Raw genomic sequence first — 21,875 nt, 5'->3', positions numbered from 1 at the left:
TGGTGGGCAGCATGCCCTGAGGTCAGCTGGTTTGGGTCTGGGGTTGAGAAGTGGGAAGCCCCATGGAGCTGTCTAGACTTTCTGAGCTGGCAGTGAGAAGCCCAAACGGAGTTTCACAGCCAGACAGGGACAAAATCAATGGCAAGCTGCTGTTGGCCAGCCTGTTTCCTGGGAGAGGGTGACACCCTTGGCTGGAAGAGGTGATGGGGCCTGAGTCTTCGGAGGGGTGGGAGGGATGACAGGGGAAGGGCTGGCATTAACAAGATGGAATCTTCAGACTTTGGAAAATGCTTGTGGGGAGGAGTCTGGGGAGCTGTCTTTCAGTCTCCCCTTGGGTCACAACACACCTCTGTTCACAACTGTTCAAGGTCTTCCTGTAGCCGTAAATTCAAGCCCAAATTTCTCATCCTATCATCATGAGGCACTTCACAATCTGGCCTCTATTTACTTTTTTGGGTTCATTGCCCCAGCTTTTCCAAACTTCTCTGTGTTCCACCCAACCTCCGGCACTTCCCCCATCAAGCTGGCCTCCACAAAGCTCATCAGCAGTAGGACCCTTCCAAACTTGGCCCTTGACATCCACTGGTAGCTCTTCCAAAAGAGCTTAAGGTTTCATTGCTATGGAACTTAGGCTGTTGGGTTCTCAGTGCTGTCCTGTCCTCCAGGATTGGTTCTTTTTACAATACATAATATACACAGTTATCCCAACTGGGGAAGTCATTTCATCTTTCGGACTTAGTTTCTTCCTCTGTCAAATGGAGCCAATAAACCTCATAGGCACAGTGCCTGCCTCCCCAGAGTCCGTCCATGGCTGCTCCAATCCTATCCTCCAGGGTGGAGCAGTCTAAGCAGTCCAGCTCAGAGAAGGGAGAGGGCAGGGCACAAAGTAAAGGAGGGACCCCAGAGATCTCCCGTGGGATCCTTCAGAGGTCCTTCTATGTCAGAAAGTGCATGCACACAAGCCGCCCTTTAAAAGCCACAAGTAGATCTCTTCTTTAAGTCCAGGCCTCTTTGAGAGCAGCCCCCATTCCCTCCATCTTCCCCAAACTCTTCCAAAAAAGCCGCGCCCCTCATCTGGGGCTGGAACAAGTGCAGCACCTGCACCTGCGCCTGCGCTGAGCCTGGGACTGTTCACCAAGCGGGTTTGGGGACCTGGGCTCCTGGAACGCCCTTCACGACCCGCAAGCTCCCTCTCATCACCTCCGCTCGGCAGAAGAGAACCAGAGGTTCTGGGAAGCGACGTGACTCGTCCGAAGCGACAGGCGCTGCAGGCCTGGGCCGCACCCTCCCGTCGAGGTCTGTGCTCCGCAGGAGCTGTGGGGGTGGGAGGGTCGGGGACGAGTCCTTCGGGAAGGGAGGGGAGGCGCGGGACCCCAGGAACCGCTCGGCCGGCGTCGGGAGCCCGGGAGCGCGCGCGGCGATGAGGGGTTGATGCACCCGGGCCGCGGCCGGCGACAGGGGCGCACCCCCCGGGTCCCTCGCGGCCGCTCAGGAGCCGACCCTCGGGCGCATCTCCGCGGGAGCGCGCGGCGGGCTCCGCCGACGGGTTCTCGGGTCCGCCGCGCGCGCCCCCGCGCTCCCTCCAGGCCCGCGCGCTCCCGGGGCCCGGCGCGCGCGCGCCGCTCCCCTCCCCGCCCCTCCCGTCGCCACCCCGCCCCCGGCCGGGTACCCTCGCCGGACCCGAGAGAGAGCAGCGCCGCCATCTTAGTTGCTGCCTCAGCCTCCAGCGGAGCGCTGCTCGGAGGAGGGAGGGCGCCCGCGGCCGAGCGCGCGGCCCAGCGTCACGGCGGCCGCGGCGGCGGCTCCTCCTCGGACCCCGGTGCTCGCCGCGCCGCGAGGCAGTCGGCCCCGGGCCGCGAGGGCCCCGCTCGGCGTCCCGCGCGCTTCCCTGCCGCTCCCGCCTCCGGCCGGCCGCGGCGCCGGGAGCCCGAGCGATGCTGCGCCGCCCTGCGCCCGCGCTGGCCCCGGCCGCCGGGCTGCTGCTGGCCGGGCTGCTGTGCGGCGGCGGGGTCTGGGCCGCGCGAGGTAAGCGGCGGGGCCGGGCCGGGCCGGGCGTTCGGTCTGGGTGCGGGAGTCGGGTCCGAGCTCCGGGAGCCGCGACGGGGCTCGGGCTCGGAGCCGAACGCAGGCGTCGGGCCGGCGCGGGCAGCAGGGTCGCGGCGGGGCAGGGGTGCTCGGGGGCGCACCGCGCGGGCCGGGCGCGGGAGGCCGGGGGCCGCGCTGCGGATGCCCCCGGGAAGCCAGGCTCGGGCCCGGGCGGGGCACCCCGGCCGCGGCCGCCCCCTGCGCAGCCCTGGGTGGTGGCTGCGCCTATTTGGGTAGACAGGCCGCAGGGTCCGGCCGCGCAGGCAGGCTGGGGACGCACCCCGGGGGGATGCGGTGTGCGTGTGAGTGCTCGAGTGGGCTCAGCCGGGGGTGCACGCACGGGGCTCGGTGTGTGCTTACATAAGAGCCCACTCACTCCTCCGCATCCCTTCCCCAGATCCCGAGTCCCTGCCGCTGCGCCGCGGACACCGCGACTTCGCCCCTTTGCGCCTTCTCCCCGAGTCCTGTAAACGTCTGGTCCAAACGAGCGGAGGCTGAAACTTCTCGCTCCCCTCCCTCCTTTTCACCCAAAGGTGATATCGTGATGAGGTTCGCGACCGCGGTCTCACCAGGTGTCACAAATGTGCATCTCCTGCGGGGTTTGTGACGGTAATGCCGATCGTGCACGGCTTAGGTGGCCTCGCCAGAAACGTTGGTTAGGATTTTAAGACCTAAATTATTTTATGGTTAGATGGCAAATAACATTTGTTGGCCAGTTGGTTGTTATTTCTTAACCTTACCTTCATCTACTTAACCTTTTAAACGTTACATGCTTTCTGATATTGACTGATCTTGCCAACCAGAAGCTTACGCATTGCAGATACAGGGCTTCCGAATGGATCTAGAAATCGTAAACATTTTCCTTGGCCTTGGAGCAAAGTAATCTAGGTGTTGTCCACAGAGACCTGAATTTATTCTTCTGATTTTTTTTTTTTTTAAAAAGGAAAATTTGAGGGGGAAGATTATAAGAAGTCTAGATGAAATGGCCATATTCCAATTTAGCAAGCTTTAAAATAATTCTTGTTTTCTTCTCAGCTTGCCATACGGAAAGAAGTATGGTGTTCACTAATTAAAGGGCAGAAGAGGCGAATGCATCTTTTGTTCCAATGTTCCTTTCTTCACATGAACATGATAAACTTTGAATACTTTTATTTCATTTCTAACATTCTGTGGACTCTGTTAAATTTAGGTCTTAGTCTCCATGTATCTAATTGCCCTCGATTTGATTTTTAAAAGTTACATCAAGCTAAGTTTGAAATGTTCTTTCCAGATGTGAAATGGAGGTCTGAAAGAGGAATAAATCCAAGGGAAGAAAAAAAAAAAAAAAAGACTTTTGCTTCCTTCTCTTGGGAAATACGTACACATTTAAAAAATATGTGCTTGAATTGAGTATTTTGGGAAAAGTTCAAGTGTGTTTAGTCAGTGATAACATTTCTTGCCAAAAATCCATGTTTTTAAAGTTCACACACCTGCATTTGCTCTTTGTTACTTAATTACTTTGGTTAAACAGTTGGTGTAGACTTTAGCTCTTGATTATCTTTGTTATGGAGGACTGACAGAAGTCTTCTGGGGAAGATGTGCTGAGTGCTAGAATCATTTGTAATCTGCTAGTTTTCTCTGTGCTTTTTTTGCTGCAGTCGAACGACTTCTGGATTCCCAGTGTTCAGAATAAAAATTTTAAACATCAGTTATTCTGTTGCATTTGTTGTCTTTTTATCTTCCATGTTAGAAAATGTCTCATAAATATTACATGAAATGCTAATAAAACTATTTCATTTTGAAATGCTACAAATGAATTTTATACGTAAATATGCAATTTGTGGAGGCACTTTCTATGGGCTCATTTGAAAAGATCATCATTTCAGCTAATGTCTGATTTGCACCCCACCCTCCCCTGAGTGCTGGGGTTAGAACGCAGGCCCAGAGAATGCTAGGCAAGTACCCTACCACTTTGTTATACCTTCAGCCTAATATCTAATTTCTTTTTATTGCCACAAGACAGAATAGCATGAGCTGCTTGCTGTTCATACTCCAGCTATCTTGAATCATTAATGGATAAAGATCACATAAAACTTATGTAGGAAATGATAGATTTCTTTATATAAATTGCATGCGACTGTTAGATGCTTCATAGACAGTCCTCCCAAAATTTCACTTCAATTTTAGCAATAGTTTTCAAAAAACATCCAGTAAGCCAAAATATTAGAACTATGCTTGGTGTGCCCTGGATGGCCCTGTCAGCAGGCAGCCTGTCTTCCCTATAGTTATGGAGATCAGGAAGTTGAAATTAGTAGAGAAAATAGCTGTATGAATATATAAAAGTAAATGAAACTATGTAGTGTATTTCAAAGTCAAAAAAATAATATTCACCATTACTTTTCCAGTTTGCACAGACTTCTCTGTGAGACCTCTCCTCACCATCCTGTTTGGAACTTCATCTCCCTCCCAGAATCCCTGGATTGTTTCTTCTTGGCCTCCCTTTTTCATTTTTCCATAGCTCTTAATGCATTCTGACATGCCTTGTTATCTATTTTCTGTTTCCTCCCGGTACGATGTATATCCAGACATGGAAGAGGGTTTTGTTGGCCTGTGTCCTTTCACCGGCACACAGTAGGCATGAAGTATTTGTGGTATGATGGAATGAATGAATGGGTGACTGTATTTCTGTGTAGACAGCATAGTGTTTTTACATACCCATTTTCACTGGACAGATAAATGTTATGTATTGAAAAAAGTATTACATACTGTGAATGTTATACTGCAGAAAGTGTTACAAACATGCATAGGGGTTTAAAGTAGACTTAATTCTGCAACATGGTTAAGAGAATTCATCAGTAGGAATTTTTCAAGGATCCTTTCTGTTGATTGCAGTGTTGGGATATTGGACCATAAAAATCTGGCTGAGCCTTATGAAAGCTATTGCTACCATTTTGAGTATTTTTTTTAGTTGTAGATGGACATAATGTCTTTATTTTATTTATTTATGTATTTTTAGATGGACACAATATCTTTATTTTTTTGTGGTGGTGAAGATCAAATCCAGTGCCTTACATGCTAGGCAAGCGCTCTAGCCCCCACCTTGGGTCTATTTTTAAAAGTACCATATTTCTTTTCTTTTTTAAACAACAACAAGAATATGACTTATAAACCTCTAAACTTATCTAAAGCTCGTATGAAGTTAATTTCCTTTCCTTTCTTAGAAGCAACATTGGGAAAAAAAGCCATTTGAATATAGAGTTCAGTATTACCCTTAGTCTAATGCTTTTATTTTGTTTTCTTTTTTCCTGACATTTTAAATGCTGAAGGTCAGTAACATCTCAATGGGGAACCTATAACTGCTGAAGAAATAATAAAATATTACTGATTCTGAAGGTATTCCTCTCTGAGCTTCAGCTTGATTAACTGGAATATTTAGTTAGCTGAAATTCATCTTATATTTCTAGGAGAAAAAGCATAAAATCAAATAGTTTTATGGGGATTCTTTTTCAAAAGAAAGGCTTAGGAGCTCAGGTCATGTATTATTTGTGCTGGTATTGTTTGATTTTCTTTCCTTTTTCTTCCCCCTTCTCTTGGTGGTGTGGGCCCCAGGGCCTCACTGGCTCTCCCGCTGAGCTACATCCCCAGCTCCTGCATTGTTTGATTTGTAAGCTGAAAAGAGCAACTAGTATTCCAGTTTCGGATTTGAAGAATATGACCAAAATGAAATTTTAATAAAATACAACATTATTTTTACATTGAAATTAGAAAATGCTATAATTAAAAAAAAAACAAACTATAATTTCATAGCACTAATTTCGGGACTTGGTTAAGCTTATGAAACCACATATGAATGTTTAAAACGAGAAACCAGAGTTATATTAAAATTTTAGAGCATTTAAAATGATTTGGAGTATTTATATTATTGCTTTCTAGGACAGGAAAATGGTAATTTTTTTAGATCTTTGTTCATAAATGTTGAAGCAACATTGAAGATCTGATTATCTGAACACTACCACAAGCATCTTTCCTGTATTCTGGTTGAGGGATCAGATCTTTGTAGCTTGGTTTTTCTCTGGTGTTGATTTGTCAGAAGAGTTGCACAAAAAAATACTGTGTCTTTATAAATGAAAATTTAAATGTTAATTTGCTATGAAATATTTTAATAGAGCATCAGAAAATACCAACTCAAGACTAGTGGAAATGATTTATGCAAAGTCATATTCTTATTGTTTAAAAAAGCAAAAAGCCTTCACAAGTGTCTTTTGACACCAGCAGAGGCTATCCAGAGGCCAGATAGGAACACCAGACTGTGACAACCCTTCCTTGTGCCCAACTCTATATAGCTGCCACCATATCAGGATTGGAGTGCTGCTTTCTGTTGTCCCGGATTTGATAGGTCTTTTCTCCCTTATGTGTTAGACATATTTTTGCTAATTTTCTTTTTTAGCCTTAGGGGGATATTATTAGATTAAAAATTCACAAGATCCGTTGCTAAGTCTTTTTTATTTTTAAAGGTTCTCGGCAAAGATTCAATTACTTCAAAATAACTGAATTCAGATCATCTTATAAACTTCTAAAGCACGTATGAAGTTAATTTCCTTCCTTTCCAGAGCCCATAAGAATTGCGTGGTAGGGCTTGGGCTGTGGCTCAGCGGTAGCGCACTTGCCTGGTATGTGTGAGGCACTGGGTGCTATTCTCAGCACCAAAAAATAAACAAAATAAAGGTTTATCAACAACTAAAAAAGAAAAAAAAATTAAGAGTTGTGGTAGCACACCGAAGGAAGATCCGTGTTTTCCTTTTTGGTCAGATGTGAATATTATGTTTCAGTCACCTGTTTTTGGACCACTCTAATGCTCTTTTGACAAGAACTCCATATTGAATTTGTTATTTTTCAAGTCTGCCTTGATCTGTACTTTAACTTGTTGTTTTGAACAAAAAAATCTTTTCCTACATCCACTTTGTGTGTTTGGGGGGGGTGGGGGGGTGCAAAGGTTGAGCCCAGGGATGTTTATGACTGAGCTACATCCCCAGCCTTTTTAATTTTATTTTGAGACAGTCTAAGTTGCACAGTCTGACTTTGAACTTGGGATCCTCCTGCCTCAGCCTCCTGAATAGCTAGGATTTCAGGATTGCCTCACTCACTGTGCCTGGTTTTACAGGAGCATTTTTCTGCTTAAACACACTTAAGACCTTCCCTCCCTCCCTCCCTCCCTCCCTCCCTCCCTCCCTCCCTCGCATGTGCTGGGCAAGCACTATACCACTGAGCTGCATCTCAGCCTTCGCCTGAGTTTTCAGATTTTAAGTTGCTGATTTTTTTCCTGCTCTGGGGCAAAGGGGCATTTCATCCAACCAGTTCCTGCCTTCGCTGTTGTCTCCTTACTGCCCAGAGCTTTGGACTGAGTTGGAAGGAACTTTGAAAGTTCTGTGCTTTGTTGCTTACGGAGCCTTCCCTGTGAAACATTTCTCCACAGCCTCTGACAGAGTGTGTCCTTCAGCTGTGTGGACTTCCCTGGCGCTGGGCACTTGCTGGCTCACAAAATGACATTTTCTTAAAAACTCTTGTTAGGGACTCTGGTCAGCTTTCCTTAGGATGGCATTTAGTCGTTCCTTCTTCTCTGTGGTGTCCAGGCCTACAGCTCTGATTTTGCCCCCTCTCTCTTTGAGAGGCCCAGGGCACGTGGCCCACACCGAGGCCTCGTGTCTACTGCCAATCTGGAAACGAGTCCCTGCGGTGCTGCAGGCTCAGGGCTGGGGGCACTGCAGAGTAAGTACCTAGGTGATGGGAACAGGGTTGAACTTTATGAAAGGGACTTAAAAAAACACTAGAATTCCTAAACTACTACTAGTTTTAAAAAATGATATTTCCTCATTCATTACATTTTTTTGTTATGTTAATTGACTGAAAAAGTACAGTTAGTTAATTATTTTGGTCTTTTGATTTCATTCTTTAATTAACTATTCTTTATTTACCTAATCTTCAATCATAGTATAAAACACTTAGATGTCTTTGGACTCAAAATGCACTTTAAAACTCAGTAAAAATGAATGTCATCTTTGTTCAATACCTACTTACAATGTAACAGACATTTATTCTGAGCTCTTACTAAAAGTTTTTCCTGGGCTGGGGTTGTGGCTCAGTGGTAGATCGCTCGCCTAGCACATGCGAGGCCCTGGGTTCGATCCTTAGCACCACATAAAAATAAAATAAAGATATTGTGTCCATCTATAACTAAAAAAAGAATAAAATATTAAAAAAATTTTTTTTTCTCATATAGTACATCTTTTTCTCTTTCTTTTTCTTTGTGGTACGGGGATTGAACCCAGGCCTCTTGCATGCCAAGGGTGGGCTACCTCTGGGCTATGTCCCCAGCCCCTATGGCTGCCTGTCAGTGGTCAGCATGTGGGCCCAGCTCTGAGGTGTTTGCCAGAACCAGTCCTCCTCTGCCAGTGCCCAGCCACCCCCAGCTGCCCCTTCCAGCTGGTCCCCCCATCCAAGACTCTAGCCTTTTCTTCCCCAGTAGCCTCAGGGTGGACATGGCTCTGCTTTTCTGTCTCCAGCAGGAGGAAAGAGATTAAACCAATTCACAAGAGATGGTGAGAACAAATGGGAGGTAGAGGTTGAGGAATGAGGTCACTTATGATTTGGGGGATTAAAGCCCTTGTGTCAAATAGATTATGTTTACCTTTAAAATACCTTGACTAAAAAAAAAAAATAAAATAAAATACCTTGACTAATTCATGCCAGTTTCCTGTTACGTATGGAATCAGTGAAGGGGATAACAGAAATAATTAAAATTCTTGGGTAATCCCTAATCTTTTTTTCTGCTATGCATTTCAGATGTTCATCAAAGTAGTAAGTAGCAAAATGCACTGCCTCGAATTTAATTTACTCCTGGCCTCCTCTGGGCTAACTTGCAGAAGGAACAGTGGGGGCACTAACAGGTGGGCTGCAGCCATTCACAGCATTGGAGCCTGTCAGTTGCTAGTGCTGTTGATGGCAGGGCACCTAGATGATCCTCCCATTGGATCACAAAGCCCTGAGTTGCCAGGGCCAATCTTGCTTCTGAGTTTTTTGTAAATCCATCCATGTCTGCTTGGGGTTCTGGTAGTTCACTTGGCAAGGGTTTTAAAAAGTCCATACCTAAGCATATGAGAGCCTGCTCCTGCTTAGCTGAGAAGCAACTGGTATGCATGTTCCGAACATTCAGACTCTCTGTAGAAAGTAAATGTTGGGCCTGGAGGAGCAGCTCAGTGGTAGGGAGTGTGTGCTTCTCTCTCCAACGAAAACAAATACAAAGTAAAAAAGGACAATTTTTTTGGGGGGTATGAAATCTGACATGTTTAAAACTTTCTAAACTAGGACATGATTTCTTTTCTTTTTTATGGGGGGTAGGCAGAACTGGAGATTGAATCCAGGGTATGGTACCTGCTGGGCAAGCACTGTACCACTGAGCTGCATCCCCAGCCCTAGATGATTTCACAATACAACATTCTCTCCTGTTCCGGTCACTGTATTTTATATATATATATATATATATATATATATATATATATATATATATATATATATATATATATTTGTTGATAGACCTTTATTCATATTCATTTATTGTATTTATATGCGGTGCTGAGAATCGAACCCAGTGCCTCATGCATGCCAGGCATGTGTGCTACCGCTGAGCCACAGCCCCAGCCCTAATTTTTTTTTTTTTTTGTGTGTGTGTAGATAGACACAATACCTTTGTTTTTATTTATTTTTATGTGGTGCTGAAGATTGAACCCAGTGCCTCACATGTGCTATATAAATGTTCTACTACTGAGCCACAACTTCAGCCCCTGTTCTGGTAATTTTAATAACTCTAACATTTGTATTTGAATAAAATATTGTTTTAAAGAGGTCATTCATGCCAGTGATTAATATATATTTGCTTATTCAGTTGGTTGAGTTTATTCGCCCAGTTTTTTCTTAAATTATTCTGAGTGTTCTTAAAAAGCTTGAGCTTTTTACCACTGCTTTTTTTGAGGGGCGGGTGTTGGGGATTGAACTCAGGGGCACTCAACCACTGAGCCATATCCCCAGCCCTATTTTGTATTTTGGAGACAAGGTCTCACTGAGTTGCTTAGTGCCTCACCTTTTGCTGAGGCTGGCTTTGCTCAGCCTCCTGAGCCGCTGGGATTACAGGCGTGCACCACTGTGCCTGGTTACCACTGCTTTGTAAAAGTAATGCTATGGCAAGTGGGTCAGAACAGCTGGCCTGTGTGGTTTCTCTCATTTCATGTGACATGTGCCTTAGATTATTGTCAGGGTCATTGGAGTCAGGGAAGGGACTAGAGAACAGAGGAACCAGGAGGTGTATAGAATGAGCATTCTGGGTAGATGCAGTCAGCAGTCTAGGTTTTAGAGACAGCAGTGAACTTGTGAGGACAGAGGGCCCTGTGGGGTTGGTGACTCAGAGGTCCTTAACAACCTTCAGGATGCGCAGTGCAGGAGGCCTGACTGCAGAGATTGGAATGGATTATCCGGGGCCAGGTGCTGACCCAGGAAAATGGCAGAAGGTCAGGTGAATGAGGGCATTCAGGTGTCCACTCAGTGGTTGTGTGGCTGAGTGGTGCATGTCCAGTGTGAATGTGGGTCACATTCTGACCCTTCTCAGGGAGGTGCTGAGAGGGATGGGACCCTTAGCTGCGTCTGCCTAAGGGGTTTTCAGGCCTGACAGAGAAAAGCCAAGGGCAAATGGAGAACAGTGCGGTCACTTAGGCCTGAGGGAGAAGTACAGGAGGGATTCCTGAAGTTTCTGTCTTATCTAGAAACTGAGCTCAGAGGGTTGGGGGGACAAGTAAGGATGGGGGCAGAAGTCCCCACTTGCCAGTGCCTCCCTTTCCTGCCTCCTCCCCGCCCTGCCCCTCCTCTTCTGTCCCTGCCCCCCCTTTCCTCTTCTTTCCCTTTTGCTGTGATGAGGTCCTGCTGTGTTGCCCAGGTTGGCCTTGAACTTCTGGGCTCATTTGATCCTGCTTCAGCCTCCTGAGCAGCTGGGGTTACAGACTAACTGTACTTTCTTACCTTTTAGAAACCCAGGGAGGAAAGCTGAGGCAAGCTGGTGCAGAGGGCAGTGGCAGGACCCCCACCTCTGAGAAGCCCCAGTTAGGCCACATCTCATTTTGCTCTGATGGAAATCTTCTCTCTTGAATACTCAGGGTGTGTGTGTGTGTGTGTGTGTGTGTGTGTTTGGGGGGGGGGCGGGGGGAGGCGTGTACTGGGGATTGAACCAAGGGAAACTTTACAGCTGAGCCACATCCCCAGCCCTTTTTATTGTTTGAGATAAGGTCTTGTTAAATTGCTTAGGGCCTTGCTAAATTGCCGAGTCTGGCTTTGCTCTCTGGATCCTCCTGCCTCAGCCTCTGGGATTTCAGACCTAGGCCATATCACTTTTTCCCTGAACTCAGCTGCCTCCACCCAGTTTTGTTCTGATACATTGTTTCCTGGGACTGGAGTAATTTCTGATTCTCAGATGACCTGAAAAGGCAACTCATATTGAGCCCTAAGGAGTTCAAGTTGGAACACAAATTGTATTTTCCCCATGGAAACATTGTTACAAATGGTGTAAGCTCCAGAAGCAACCATCAGAAACCTATTTAACCTGTCCCGAGTGGGCACCCGGGGCGTTCACACGTGCACACCCATCACAGTATTAGTGATTACACCACAGTGATGAAATGTCCCTTATGGTTTTGTGGAAAGTGGTAGGGTCCCTTTGAAAGATTTTTCAGGAGCAGCAGCTATGCCAGTTGCTCCAGGGTCACATGGGATGAAGAAGAGACAAAGGAAAAGGAAGGTTGCCAGGGTGGAGGGAGAACCCATGGGCTTGAGTTCTGACTGCAGGGAGAGGGAAAGGAGGGACAGTGGCCTGTCCATCATGGTCTCCAGAAGGAAAAAGGAAGCCAAAGAGAGGAGGTGAGCCAAGGACCTACGGATGCCCAGGTCGTACACTGGGGGCAGGGACAAGTGCAGGAGGCGGAGAAGGGTCTGGGCAGAGCTGGGCAGGGCAGGTCCACCACACAGGAACTGTACCTTCTAGGGAGTACTTTCTAATGTGAGTACTTACTAAAGGAACAACCAATGGTCAGATGAACTTACTGGACTCAAATAATTTCATCAAATAATTTAATTTATGAGTGTATTTAAAAGTGTTCCTTGGAGGGACTTGGTGGTGCATGCCTATATGCTCATCTATTCTGTAAACCCAACTAATTGGAAGGCTGTGGCAGGAGGATAGCAAGTTCAAGGTCAGCCTGGGCAAGTTGGCAAGACCTTGTCTGAAAGTAAAAAATATCACTGGGCATTGTGGCGCATGCCTGTAATCCCAGCAGCTTGGGAGGCTAAGATTGGAGGACCACAAATTCAAGGCCAGCTCAAATTCTAATGAGGCCCTGAGCAACTTATTGAGACCCTGTCTCAAAATAAAAAAGACCAGGGATATAACTTAGTGATAAAATCCCCCTAAGTTAAATTCCTATTACCAAAAATAAAATAAACAGGGCTGCAAATGTAGCTCAGTGGTAGAGCACCCCTGGGTTTAGTCCCTTGTACTGTAGATAAATAAATAGATGAATTATATATGTAAAATAAGTATTATATATGCAATATATACAATGTATGTAAATGTACATATACATTTGTATATATGTAAATTTACATATATGTAAAGTAAAGGCATTTCTTGAATCTTCCAAGTCTCTGAATCTGTATGAATTAAATTTACTCTTTTGTAGAAGTATTTCACTAAGGTAAATTTAAAAAGTGGCGCGTGTGTGCGTGTATGTGTGTGTGTGTGTGTGTGTTTGTGTTTGGCAGTACTAGGGACTGACCATTTTACCACGGAGCTACATACCCAGCCTTTCAATTTTTTTACCTTTTAAAAGTTTATGTAGGGCTGGGGATGTGGCTCAAGCGGTAGCGCGCTCGCCTGGCGTGCATGCGGCCCGGGTTTGATCCTCAGCACCACATACAAACAAAGATGTTGTGTCCGCCGAAAACTAAAAAATAAAAATATTAAAAAAATTCTCTCTTAAAAAAAAGTCTCTCTCTCTTTTTTTAAAAAAAAATGTATGTAAAGTGTTAAACAAAATGTGATTATATTTTATAGTACAACTTATTTATTTAGTGGTGCTGGAATTTTTTGGAATCCAGGGCCTTGTCCATGCTAGACCACTACTCTACCACTGAGCTACCACTCCCAGCTCTATATAGAGTTTTTATGACATTCTCTTAATGTCATTCATTCAGCAAACACTTGTACCAAGGGTGGGTGCAGTGTCCCAGCACTCATGAGGATGAGGCAGGAGGATCATTTGAGCCTAGGAGTTCTGAAGCCAGCCTGGGCAGTCACAAATAGTATAAAACAAAACAAAATGTTTGTACCAGGTAAAGTGTGTCAGATAATCTCTTAAAGGGTATAGTAGATTCTGTGTGGTCCATCTTTTGGGGTTCCCAAATTGGTATCATCACCCTGTACTCAGAAATTCTTGAAGACTGAAGAACTTGTGGTTATGTGGGGTTTTTAAAAATACTTTTTAGTTGTAGGTGGACACAATACCTTTATTTTATTTATTTTTTATGTGGTGCTAAGGATCGAACCTGGTGCCTCACTCATGTGGGGCATGTGCTCTACCACTGAGCCATAACCCCAGCCCCTGTTCATGTGGATTTTTATCTGTCCATACTTACTGTATTAGAAATTAAAAGTGAGGACCTATTAAATAATTTGATGATTAATTTATTGGGAACAGTAACAACCCCACAACATGGTAATTTAACCTTTTTTTTTTTTTTAATGAAAAATGAGGGCTGGGGATGTGGCTCAAGCGGTAGTGTGCTTGCCTGGCATGCGTGCGGCCCGGGTTCGATCCTCAGCACCACATACAAACAAAGATGTTGTGTCCGCCGAAAAAAAGCAAAAAAATAAATATTAAAAAAATTCTCTCTCTCTCAAAAAAAAAAAAAAATGACCATTAAAAAATTTTTTTTTTAGTTGTAGATGAACAATACTTTTATTTGTTTATGTGGTGCCGGGGATCAAACCTAGTGCCTCACGCATGCTAGGCAAGTTCTCTACCACTGAGCTACAGCCCCAGCCCCAATGACTATGTTTTTTTAAAACAAAAAAGAGGGTATGAGGAGTGGGGTTATAGCTCAGGGGTAGGGCACTTTTCTAGCTAACACAGGGATTTAGTTTTGACCCTCAGTATCTCAGAACAAAAGAAAACAAAGGCAATTTAGGGAGAAGCATAGCATCAACTTCTGTTTTTGCTAATCTCTGATGTCTCGTTTATTAGAAGTCAGCTACATTCCACATTCAGTCAGTTGCTGCTATTTGGTTGAAGTAGATGAAGAAAATTTAGCCTCACCCACATGCAGTTGAAAAAGAGTCTTTGTGGACCCCTAAGGTGGCCTTGGGACTCCAGGAGTCCTCAGAGGATGCTCTAACTACTACTCTGGGCAGCAGTTGATGTTACAGTACAGTTGGGGGATAAGTTGCTCATAAATGGCTTCTAAGCAGTGAAGTTGCAAACTAAAACTTACAAATGATTTCCTTACATGTGAAAAAGAAATAAGAGCCAGGTGCAGAGGTGCACACATATAATCCTAGTGATTCCCAGAGGGAATTCCAGTGAGTATGATCCGGAGGCTGAGACAGAAGCATTGCAAATTCAAGGCCAGCCTCAGCAGTTTAATAAAGCCCTAAGCAACTTAGACCCTGTCTCAAAATAAAATGTCAAAAGTGCTGGGGATGTGGCTCAGTGGTTAAGCACCCCTGGGTTCAATTCCCAGTTACCACCCCTACCTACCTCCCACAAAAGTAATTCTGCTTCTTCATGTAACCATGTCACTTTGTTATTTACAGAGTTCCTTGCTCTCTTAGGTGGGGAAGGGGGGCAAAGTCAGGTCCAGGCCTGGCATTGCCTGTAACTTAAGCAGATACTGTTGCTGCCTATTGAGGGTCCTTACAGGTGGACAGTGTCCGTCCATGTGGAGTCAGGCTCAGGTGTGCCTGAGGGTTATTACTTTGGTTTTCTTTTTCTCTTTAGTACTAGGCCTCACTAAGTAGCTGCGGCTAGCTTTGAACTTGCGATCCTCCTGCCTCAGCCTCCTGAGTTACTGGGGTTACAGGTGTGTGCCACCATGTCCACTTTTTTAATAAGGAAGAGAGCAAAGATTGGTGAAAACTGTAAGTAAACATCAAAGTCAGGTTTTGTGAAGCTTATTCTTTGGTAGTATATACTTATTCGCTTTAATATTTTTATGCAATCTAAAAAATCAAGGCTTTTAAAAAAAGTTTAATTATTAACAAAAACATTACCATTTGTCTTCACAAGGTGGCCTATTTGAAACCTTTAAATGATTGCTTTCAGCCTAGTGCAGTGCCGCACACCTATAATCCCAGTGACTTGGGAGGCTGAGGTCGGAGGGTTGCAATTTTAAGGCCAGCCTCAGCCATCCAGGGAGACCCTGTTTCAAAGTAAAAAGTTTAAAGGGCTGGGATATGGCTTTTGGTAAAGCTCCCTTGGGTTCCATCCCCAGTACCTAACCCCGCCCCCCAATCTGGTTGCTTGCATTGTAAAATCTTTTCATTTTTATAACTATTGTTCACTCTGTTTTCCTGAGAATGCTTTTAGAGTTTCCTCAGAATTGCTTTACTCGGGAATCCTCATACCTTGGTGGGAAAAGCTGGGTGCTAGGGTTCAGGGCAGTTTGTTTGTTTGTTTGTTTGTTTTGGCATTATCCCAGATCTCAGTAATTCCCAGCTACATTCATGAGTCTGGCTTCTCCTTGAGAGAGCATCTCATCCTCTCTACCCTTTCATGTGGGAGGCTTTTACTTTTAAAGGCTGGCTATTTGCCTTCCTACTTAGGAAAGTTCTGGTTACTTATATATTATTGCATTAAAATGTTAAGTACTTTTTAAAAATCCTTAAGCTTGAAAAAAATCTGCTAATTTATCTACAATATCAGCTTCTGAATTATATGGCTAGAATTTTAGAAATGGAAGAAAATTTTGAAATCATTTAGCCCAAATGCAGGGAGATTATAAATTCAAGGCCAGCCTCAGCAACTTTGACCCTGTCTCAAAATAAAAAGGGCTGGGGTTGTGGCTCAGTGGTAGAACAGCCCTGGGCTCAATCCTTGTATCACAAGCACATACTCACAGAAAAGAAAACAGACCAGTTAACTTGGCCCATTCACCAAAGAGGAAACAGTGGAGGCTTCTGCCCTCACAGGGAGCAAGGAGCAGCAGTGGGGAGAGCCCCGCCTGGCAAGCTCAGCCCCGTCCTCCAGTAGTGGAGACTGTTCAGGCAGTACTCACGTGGGTGACTCTACAGTCAAACCAGGAAGGCAAATTATAAAATGGGAATGGAGTTTTAGACGGTTTGGATAAATAGTACATCATTGAACAAAGCCACATTCTTTTCAGTTTTGTAGCACTTTTTTTTAATATTTATTTTTTAGTTTTTTTGGCGGACACAACATCTTTGTTTGTATGTGGTGCTGAGGATCGAACCCGGGCCGCACACATGCCAGGCGAGCGCGCTACCGCTTGAGCCACATCCCCAGCCCCTGTAGCACTTTTTTAAAAAATGTGTATTTTTAGAAGTAAATGGACAAGATCCCTTTATTTTTGTTTATTTATTTTTATGTGGTACTGATGATCGAACCCAGGGCCTTGCATGTGCTAGAGCAGCGCTCCACTGCTGAGCCACAACCCCAGCCCCGGTTTTGTAGCGCTTTTTTTTTTTTTAAAGAACTGACAGGTGGGGCTGGGGATGTGGCTCAAGCGGTAGCGTGCTCGCCTGGCATGTGTGCAGCCCGGGTTCGATCCTCAGCACCACATACAAACAAAGATGTTGTGTCCGCCGAAAACTGAAAAAAAAAAAAAAAAAATATTTAAAAAAAAAAAAAAAAGAACTGACAGGTGAGAGAAACTGCTCTGAGATTAGGGGTGGGGGAAGGCTTGAGTCTTTATATATATATATGTATATATATTTATTCTTTAGTTTTAGGTGAACACAATATCTTTTTTTTTAAACATTTTTTCTTTTTTTTTTAAATTATTTTTTAGTTGTAATTGGATCCCTTTATTTTATTTATTTATCTTTATGTGGTGCTGAGGATTGAACCCAGGGCCTCCCATATGCTAGGCGAGTGCTCTACCACTGAGCCACAACCCCAGTCCCAACAATATCTTTATTTTACATTTATGTGGTGCTGAGGATCGAACCCAGTGCCTCCTGCATACTAGGCGAGCACGCTCCACTGAGCTACAACCCAAGCCCCTTGTAGCACTTTCTAATGGAGACATCTGGGATATTTGCACGCTGTGCTCTGTCAGTGTTGCGTTGACCAGAGCTTCAGAAGTGATGTGCGGATTTGATGGAGGAGGCTCTGTAGCGTTTGCGCCCATTCCCTGTTTTCTAGTGGAGCCCCACTTGCCAGGGAGCCCCTTTCATTTTGGAGGGCAACCTTTGTGGTCAGAAAGTCTCTCTTTGTTCTGCCCCAGTCCCTACAGTGTTTAGGCTCTGCAGGAGCGGGTGGAACCGTTCCCAGTACCAGCCCCTGCTCTGGAGCCGACTATCCAGATCTAATCCCAGCTCTGCTGCTCAATAGTTGTGGGATCTGGGGTGGCTTAATTTCTCTGTGCTTTAGTTTCTTCATCTGTAAAATGAGGATTATGACAACATCTATTTCATGGAGTTGTTAGGAGAATGAAGTTTGTAGAGTATTTACAACACTATTATAAACACATTTGCTGGGCTGGGGTTGGGCTCAGAGGTAGAGTGCTCGCCTAGCACATGTGAGGCCCTGGGTTTGATCCTCAGCACCACTTAAGAATAAATAAATAAAATAAAGGTATTGTAATTTATGTAACAATGAATGATTTTTAATAAGTTTTAGTAAATTAAAAAAAAAAAAAAAAACACTTTACTTTTCTTGCACAGCTTTATGTTCTCCACAAAGCTGAGCAGGAAGTATAGAAATTTCCCATGTTACTGTTCCTGCTCCCAGCCCTCCTGTCAACAGGCTGCACCAGGTAGTGTGTTCGTTGTGGTGGCTTAGTGAACCTGCGCTGATGTCGCCGTCACCCACGTTCATGGTTCATATTACAGCTTACCACGGCTGTGCATTCTGTGGGTTTGGGCAGACGTGGTGGCTTGCAGAACCGTGGCACTGCTCTGGATGTGCTCCTTCCACCCTCCCTAGGCCCTGGGTGCTGGTCCTTCTGCTGTCTCCCGGTCTTGCCCTCCCAGCACATCCTGCAGCTGGAATTCCTGGGGTGCAGCCTCTTCTCCTTGGCTCCTCTCCATAACACACAGCTACGCTCCTCCAGGTCTTCTCGTGGCACACTGTCTCCTTTCTTTTTTGCACTTGGCAGCAGTTCATCGTCTGCATGTACCACAGTTTATGTATCCACTTGTCTACTGAAGGACACCTTAGTTGCTTCCACAGTTTGGCAGTTTTGGATAAAGCTTCGGCGTCATTGTGGTATATGGACATGAATTTTCAGTTTCACATTTACTCCACAAGTGAATACCAAGGGGCACAATGGCTGGACCATATCAAAGTTTTTTAAACTTTTTTTTTTCATTTTGTTAAAACTTTCCAACTGCCTTCCAAGGGGGCTGTGCATTTTTGCATTCCTTCCAGCTGTGAATGAGTGAATGAGTTCCTGTGGCTTCACATCTCCCTGGTCTTTGGCGACTGTCTTCAGATACTTGATGTTTTCCGTTGGGAGCGTTTTGACCGTTAATAGGGTGTCTCCTTGTTTAGATTTTCATTTCCCAATAGCACATCCTCTGGAGGGAATATCTTTTCATATGCTTACCTGCCTTCTGTAGAGCTTTTTGGTGAGAAGTCTGTTACCCTGTCTTTTGCTCATTTTAAAATTAGATTGTTTTCTTACTGTTGAGTAATTTTGTTTGGAGTGTGTCTTGCTATGTTGCACAGGCTGGCTTTGAATTCCTGGTCTCCCCCAGCCTCCTGAGTAGCTGGTACTAAAGGTGTGTGCCATTGCACCCAGTTTATTGTTGAATTTTAAGAACTTTCTGTGTTTTTGATAACAGTCCTTTATCAGATGTGTCTTTTGCAAATGTTTTACCCCAGTCTGTGGCTTGTCCTTCTTCTTGCCAGGGCCTTTTGCAGAGCAGAACCTTTATATTATTTATTTTTGCGATATTGGGGATTGAACCCAGGACCTCATACATGCAAGGCAAGTGCTTCTACCTCTGAACTATGTCTTACTTTTCATTTTGAGCCAGGGTTTCTCTAAGTTGCTGAGGCTGGCCTCAAACTTGTGATCTTCCTGCTTTTGCCTCCCAAGTAACTGGGATTACAGGTGTGTGCCACCAGGCTTAGCTCACAATATTTATTTATATATTGGTACTGGGGATTGAATCCAAAGGTTCTTAACCATAGACACACATCCCAGCCCTTTTTTATATTTTGAGACAGGGTCTCACTAAGTTTCTGAGGCTTTTTATTATTATTGTTTTTATTTTTTTTAACACAGTGCCTTTATTTTTTTTATGTGGTGCTGAGGATCGAACCTGGGTCCCGCCCATACTAGGGGAGTGCTCTACCACTGAGCCACAATCCCAGCCCCCTGAGATATCTTTAAACCTGTGCTCCTTCTGCCTCAGCCTCTTGAGCTGCTGGGATTACAGGCATGTGCCACTGCACCTGGCAGAATATTTATTTTTAATAATTTCTTTATCAATAATTTCTTTCAAGGATCATGCCTTTTATGTAATACTTGAAAGGTAATTGCAGTCGCCATACACAGGTCATCTGGGTTTTCTCCTCTCTATACTTCTAGTTTTGTAGTTTTGTTGGGGTGGTGGTATCAGGGGTACTTGACATGGAGCCCAGGGATAGTTTACCACTAAGCTACATTCCCAGCCCATTTTATATTTCATTTTGAGCCTGGGATTCTGTGCAGGTTAGCCTTGAACTTGTGATCCTCTTGCCTCAGCCTTATGAGTCACTGGGATTACAGGCATGGGTCACCACACCCAGTTGAAGTTTTGTGTTTTACTTTGATCTGTGATGACCAATCACAGGTGTGTGGTCCCTTTTGCCAGGGTACTGGGGATCAAACCCAGGGCCTTTCACATGTGGGTGACAGCTCTGCCACCAAGTTATACTGCCAGCCTCTTTCTTAGTGTCTTTAATCTGTTTGGGTTGTGTGTTTCTCGTGTCAGTTTTGGCAGACTTGTCTCTCAAGGAGTGGGTCCATTTCATCTGGGTTATCCCATTCCTGAGATCTACGGTGATGTCCTCTCATTTCTGATGCTGGTGGTTTGCGTCATTTCTTAGATTGAGTAGAGGCTTATCAGCTTTCTTGATCTTTTCAGAGAAAATTGATTTTGTTGATTTTCTGTTGACTTCTTGTTTTCAGCTTTACTCGTTCTGCCCTGGTTTTTATTCCTCTTTCTTCTGCTTGCTGATCTTTAACTTGCTGACCTTCTTCTAGTGTCCTGAGATTGAGTCTTACGTCAAACGATGGACACAAATCCTGAGAGTTGTGTCCTTGGGCCATGTAGCCCTTGAGGGGACATCGTGGAGTACACAGAGCTGGGTGGTGTAGCCTGCTGAACGCCTATGCTCAGTTTGCATTCTAGTGAAAGTTTTTTTAATTTTTACTTTTTACTTAAACTGTTTTGTTATTAGATGAAGCCACGCCCACACCTCGGCCCAGACCTGCAGGGGCTTGGGATCTGCTTCTCTCCCATCTCCACCTCTGGCCTACTGCGAGGTCCTGGGGCAGCAGTGCACCTGGAGTCACTGTATCCTATGGCAACAGCCTGCCACTGTTGACAGCTTTTTATTTATTTTTTTATTAAATAGGAGAAGTACTCTCTGAAATAACAGTAAAAAGTACAGAAAATACATAAACCAGCGGCAAAGTTGTTGATTGTAGTTATTGAATATCGTGCACTGTATGTAATTGTGCATGCTGTGTTTTTATTTGGTAGGTAGTGTGGTAGGTGTGTTTACACCAGGATTACTGCAAACACATGACATGTTGTGCTGTGACATTACAACAGCCAACAGGAAGTTTTCAGCTGTATTATAATCTTATGGGACCACTGTCACATGTGGTCCTTTGTTGACTGAGTTGCCATTATGTGTCTGCATTCAGTGCTGGAAATTCTTCTTCTCTCAGTACTGTTTTCTTTCCCCCCCCCCTGTGCTGGGATTGAACCCAGGGCCTTGTGCATTCTAGGCAAGTGCTCTCCCACTGAACTGCACCCCTAGCTCCCACAAATTTTGAGAAGTTGCCTTTCATTTTAATTTGGTTCAAAGTGTTTGAAAGTTTCCCTTTGAGATTTCTTCTTTGATTATGTGTTATTTAGAAGTGTGTTGTCTAACTTCCAAGTGTTTTTGGAGTTTCCCTGTTATTTTCTATTATTGATTTCTACTTTACTTTCACTGTGGTCTGTCTGACAAAAGGAGACATCGCGCCAGGCACAGTGACACAGGCCCGTAAACCCAGCTGAGGCAGGAGGATTGCAGGTTAGCGGCCAGCTTCAGCAGCTCAGTGAGAACCTGCTTTACAATAAAAAACAGCTGGGGGTTAGCTCGGAGGTAGGGCACTTCTGGGTCCAATCCTTACTACCACCACCAGCGGGGGAAAAAAGATATTATTTCTGTTAAAGAAGCTCAGGTGTTAGGAGCAGAGTCCGGGCCGGATATAGCTCAGCAGTGGCGCCCCTTGCCTCCAGTGGGAGAGGCAGGCTCTTCCCTAGCACTGTTTTG

The 21,875-nt window shown here is 44.9% G+C and overlaps 1 protein-coding gene across 4 annotated transcripts in view; it reads left to right on the top strand.

Moving 5' to 3' along the window:
* The first annotated feature begins 1,912 nt into the window (after positions 1 to 1,912).
* Clstn1 (calsyntenin 1) overlaps positions 1,913 to 21,875 on the top strand; it is a 67,890-nt gene continuing 47,927 nt past the window's right edge. For all 4 annotated transcript variants that reach the window (XM_027947435.2, XM_071617328.1, XM_071617329.1 and 1 more), the window contains exon 1: positions 1,913 to 2,025. In XM_027947435.2, the coding sequence (XP_027803236.1) occupies positions 1,935 to 2,025 (91 nt within the window). In that variant the 5' untranslated portion in view covers positions 1,913 to 1,934. The remainder of the gene's footprint in view (positions 2,026 to 21,875) is intronic.

Source organism: Marmota flaviventris, chromosome 10 (genome assembly GCF_047511675.1).
Source record: "Marmota flaviventris isolate mMarFla1 chromosome 10, mMarFla1.hap1, whole genome shotgun sequence".
Classification (NCBI taxonomy): Eukaryota; Metazoa; Chordata; class Mammalia; order Rodentia; family Sciuridae; genus Marmota; species Marmota flaviventris.
Note: the sequence above shows the minus strand (reverse complement) of the source record. Positions and strands in the feature narration are given on the sequence as shown.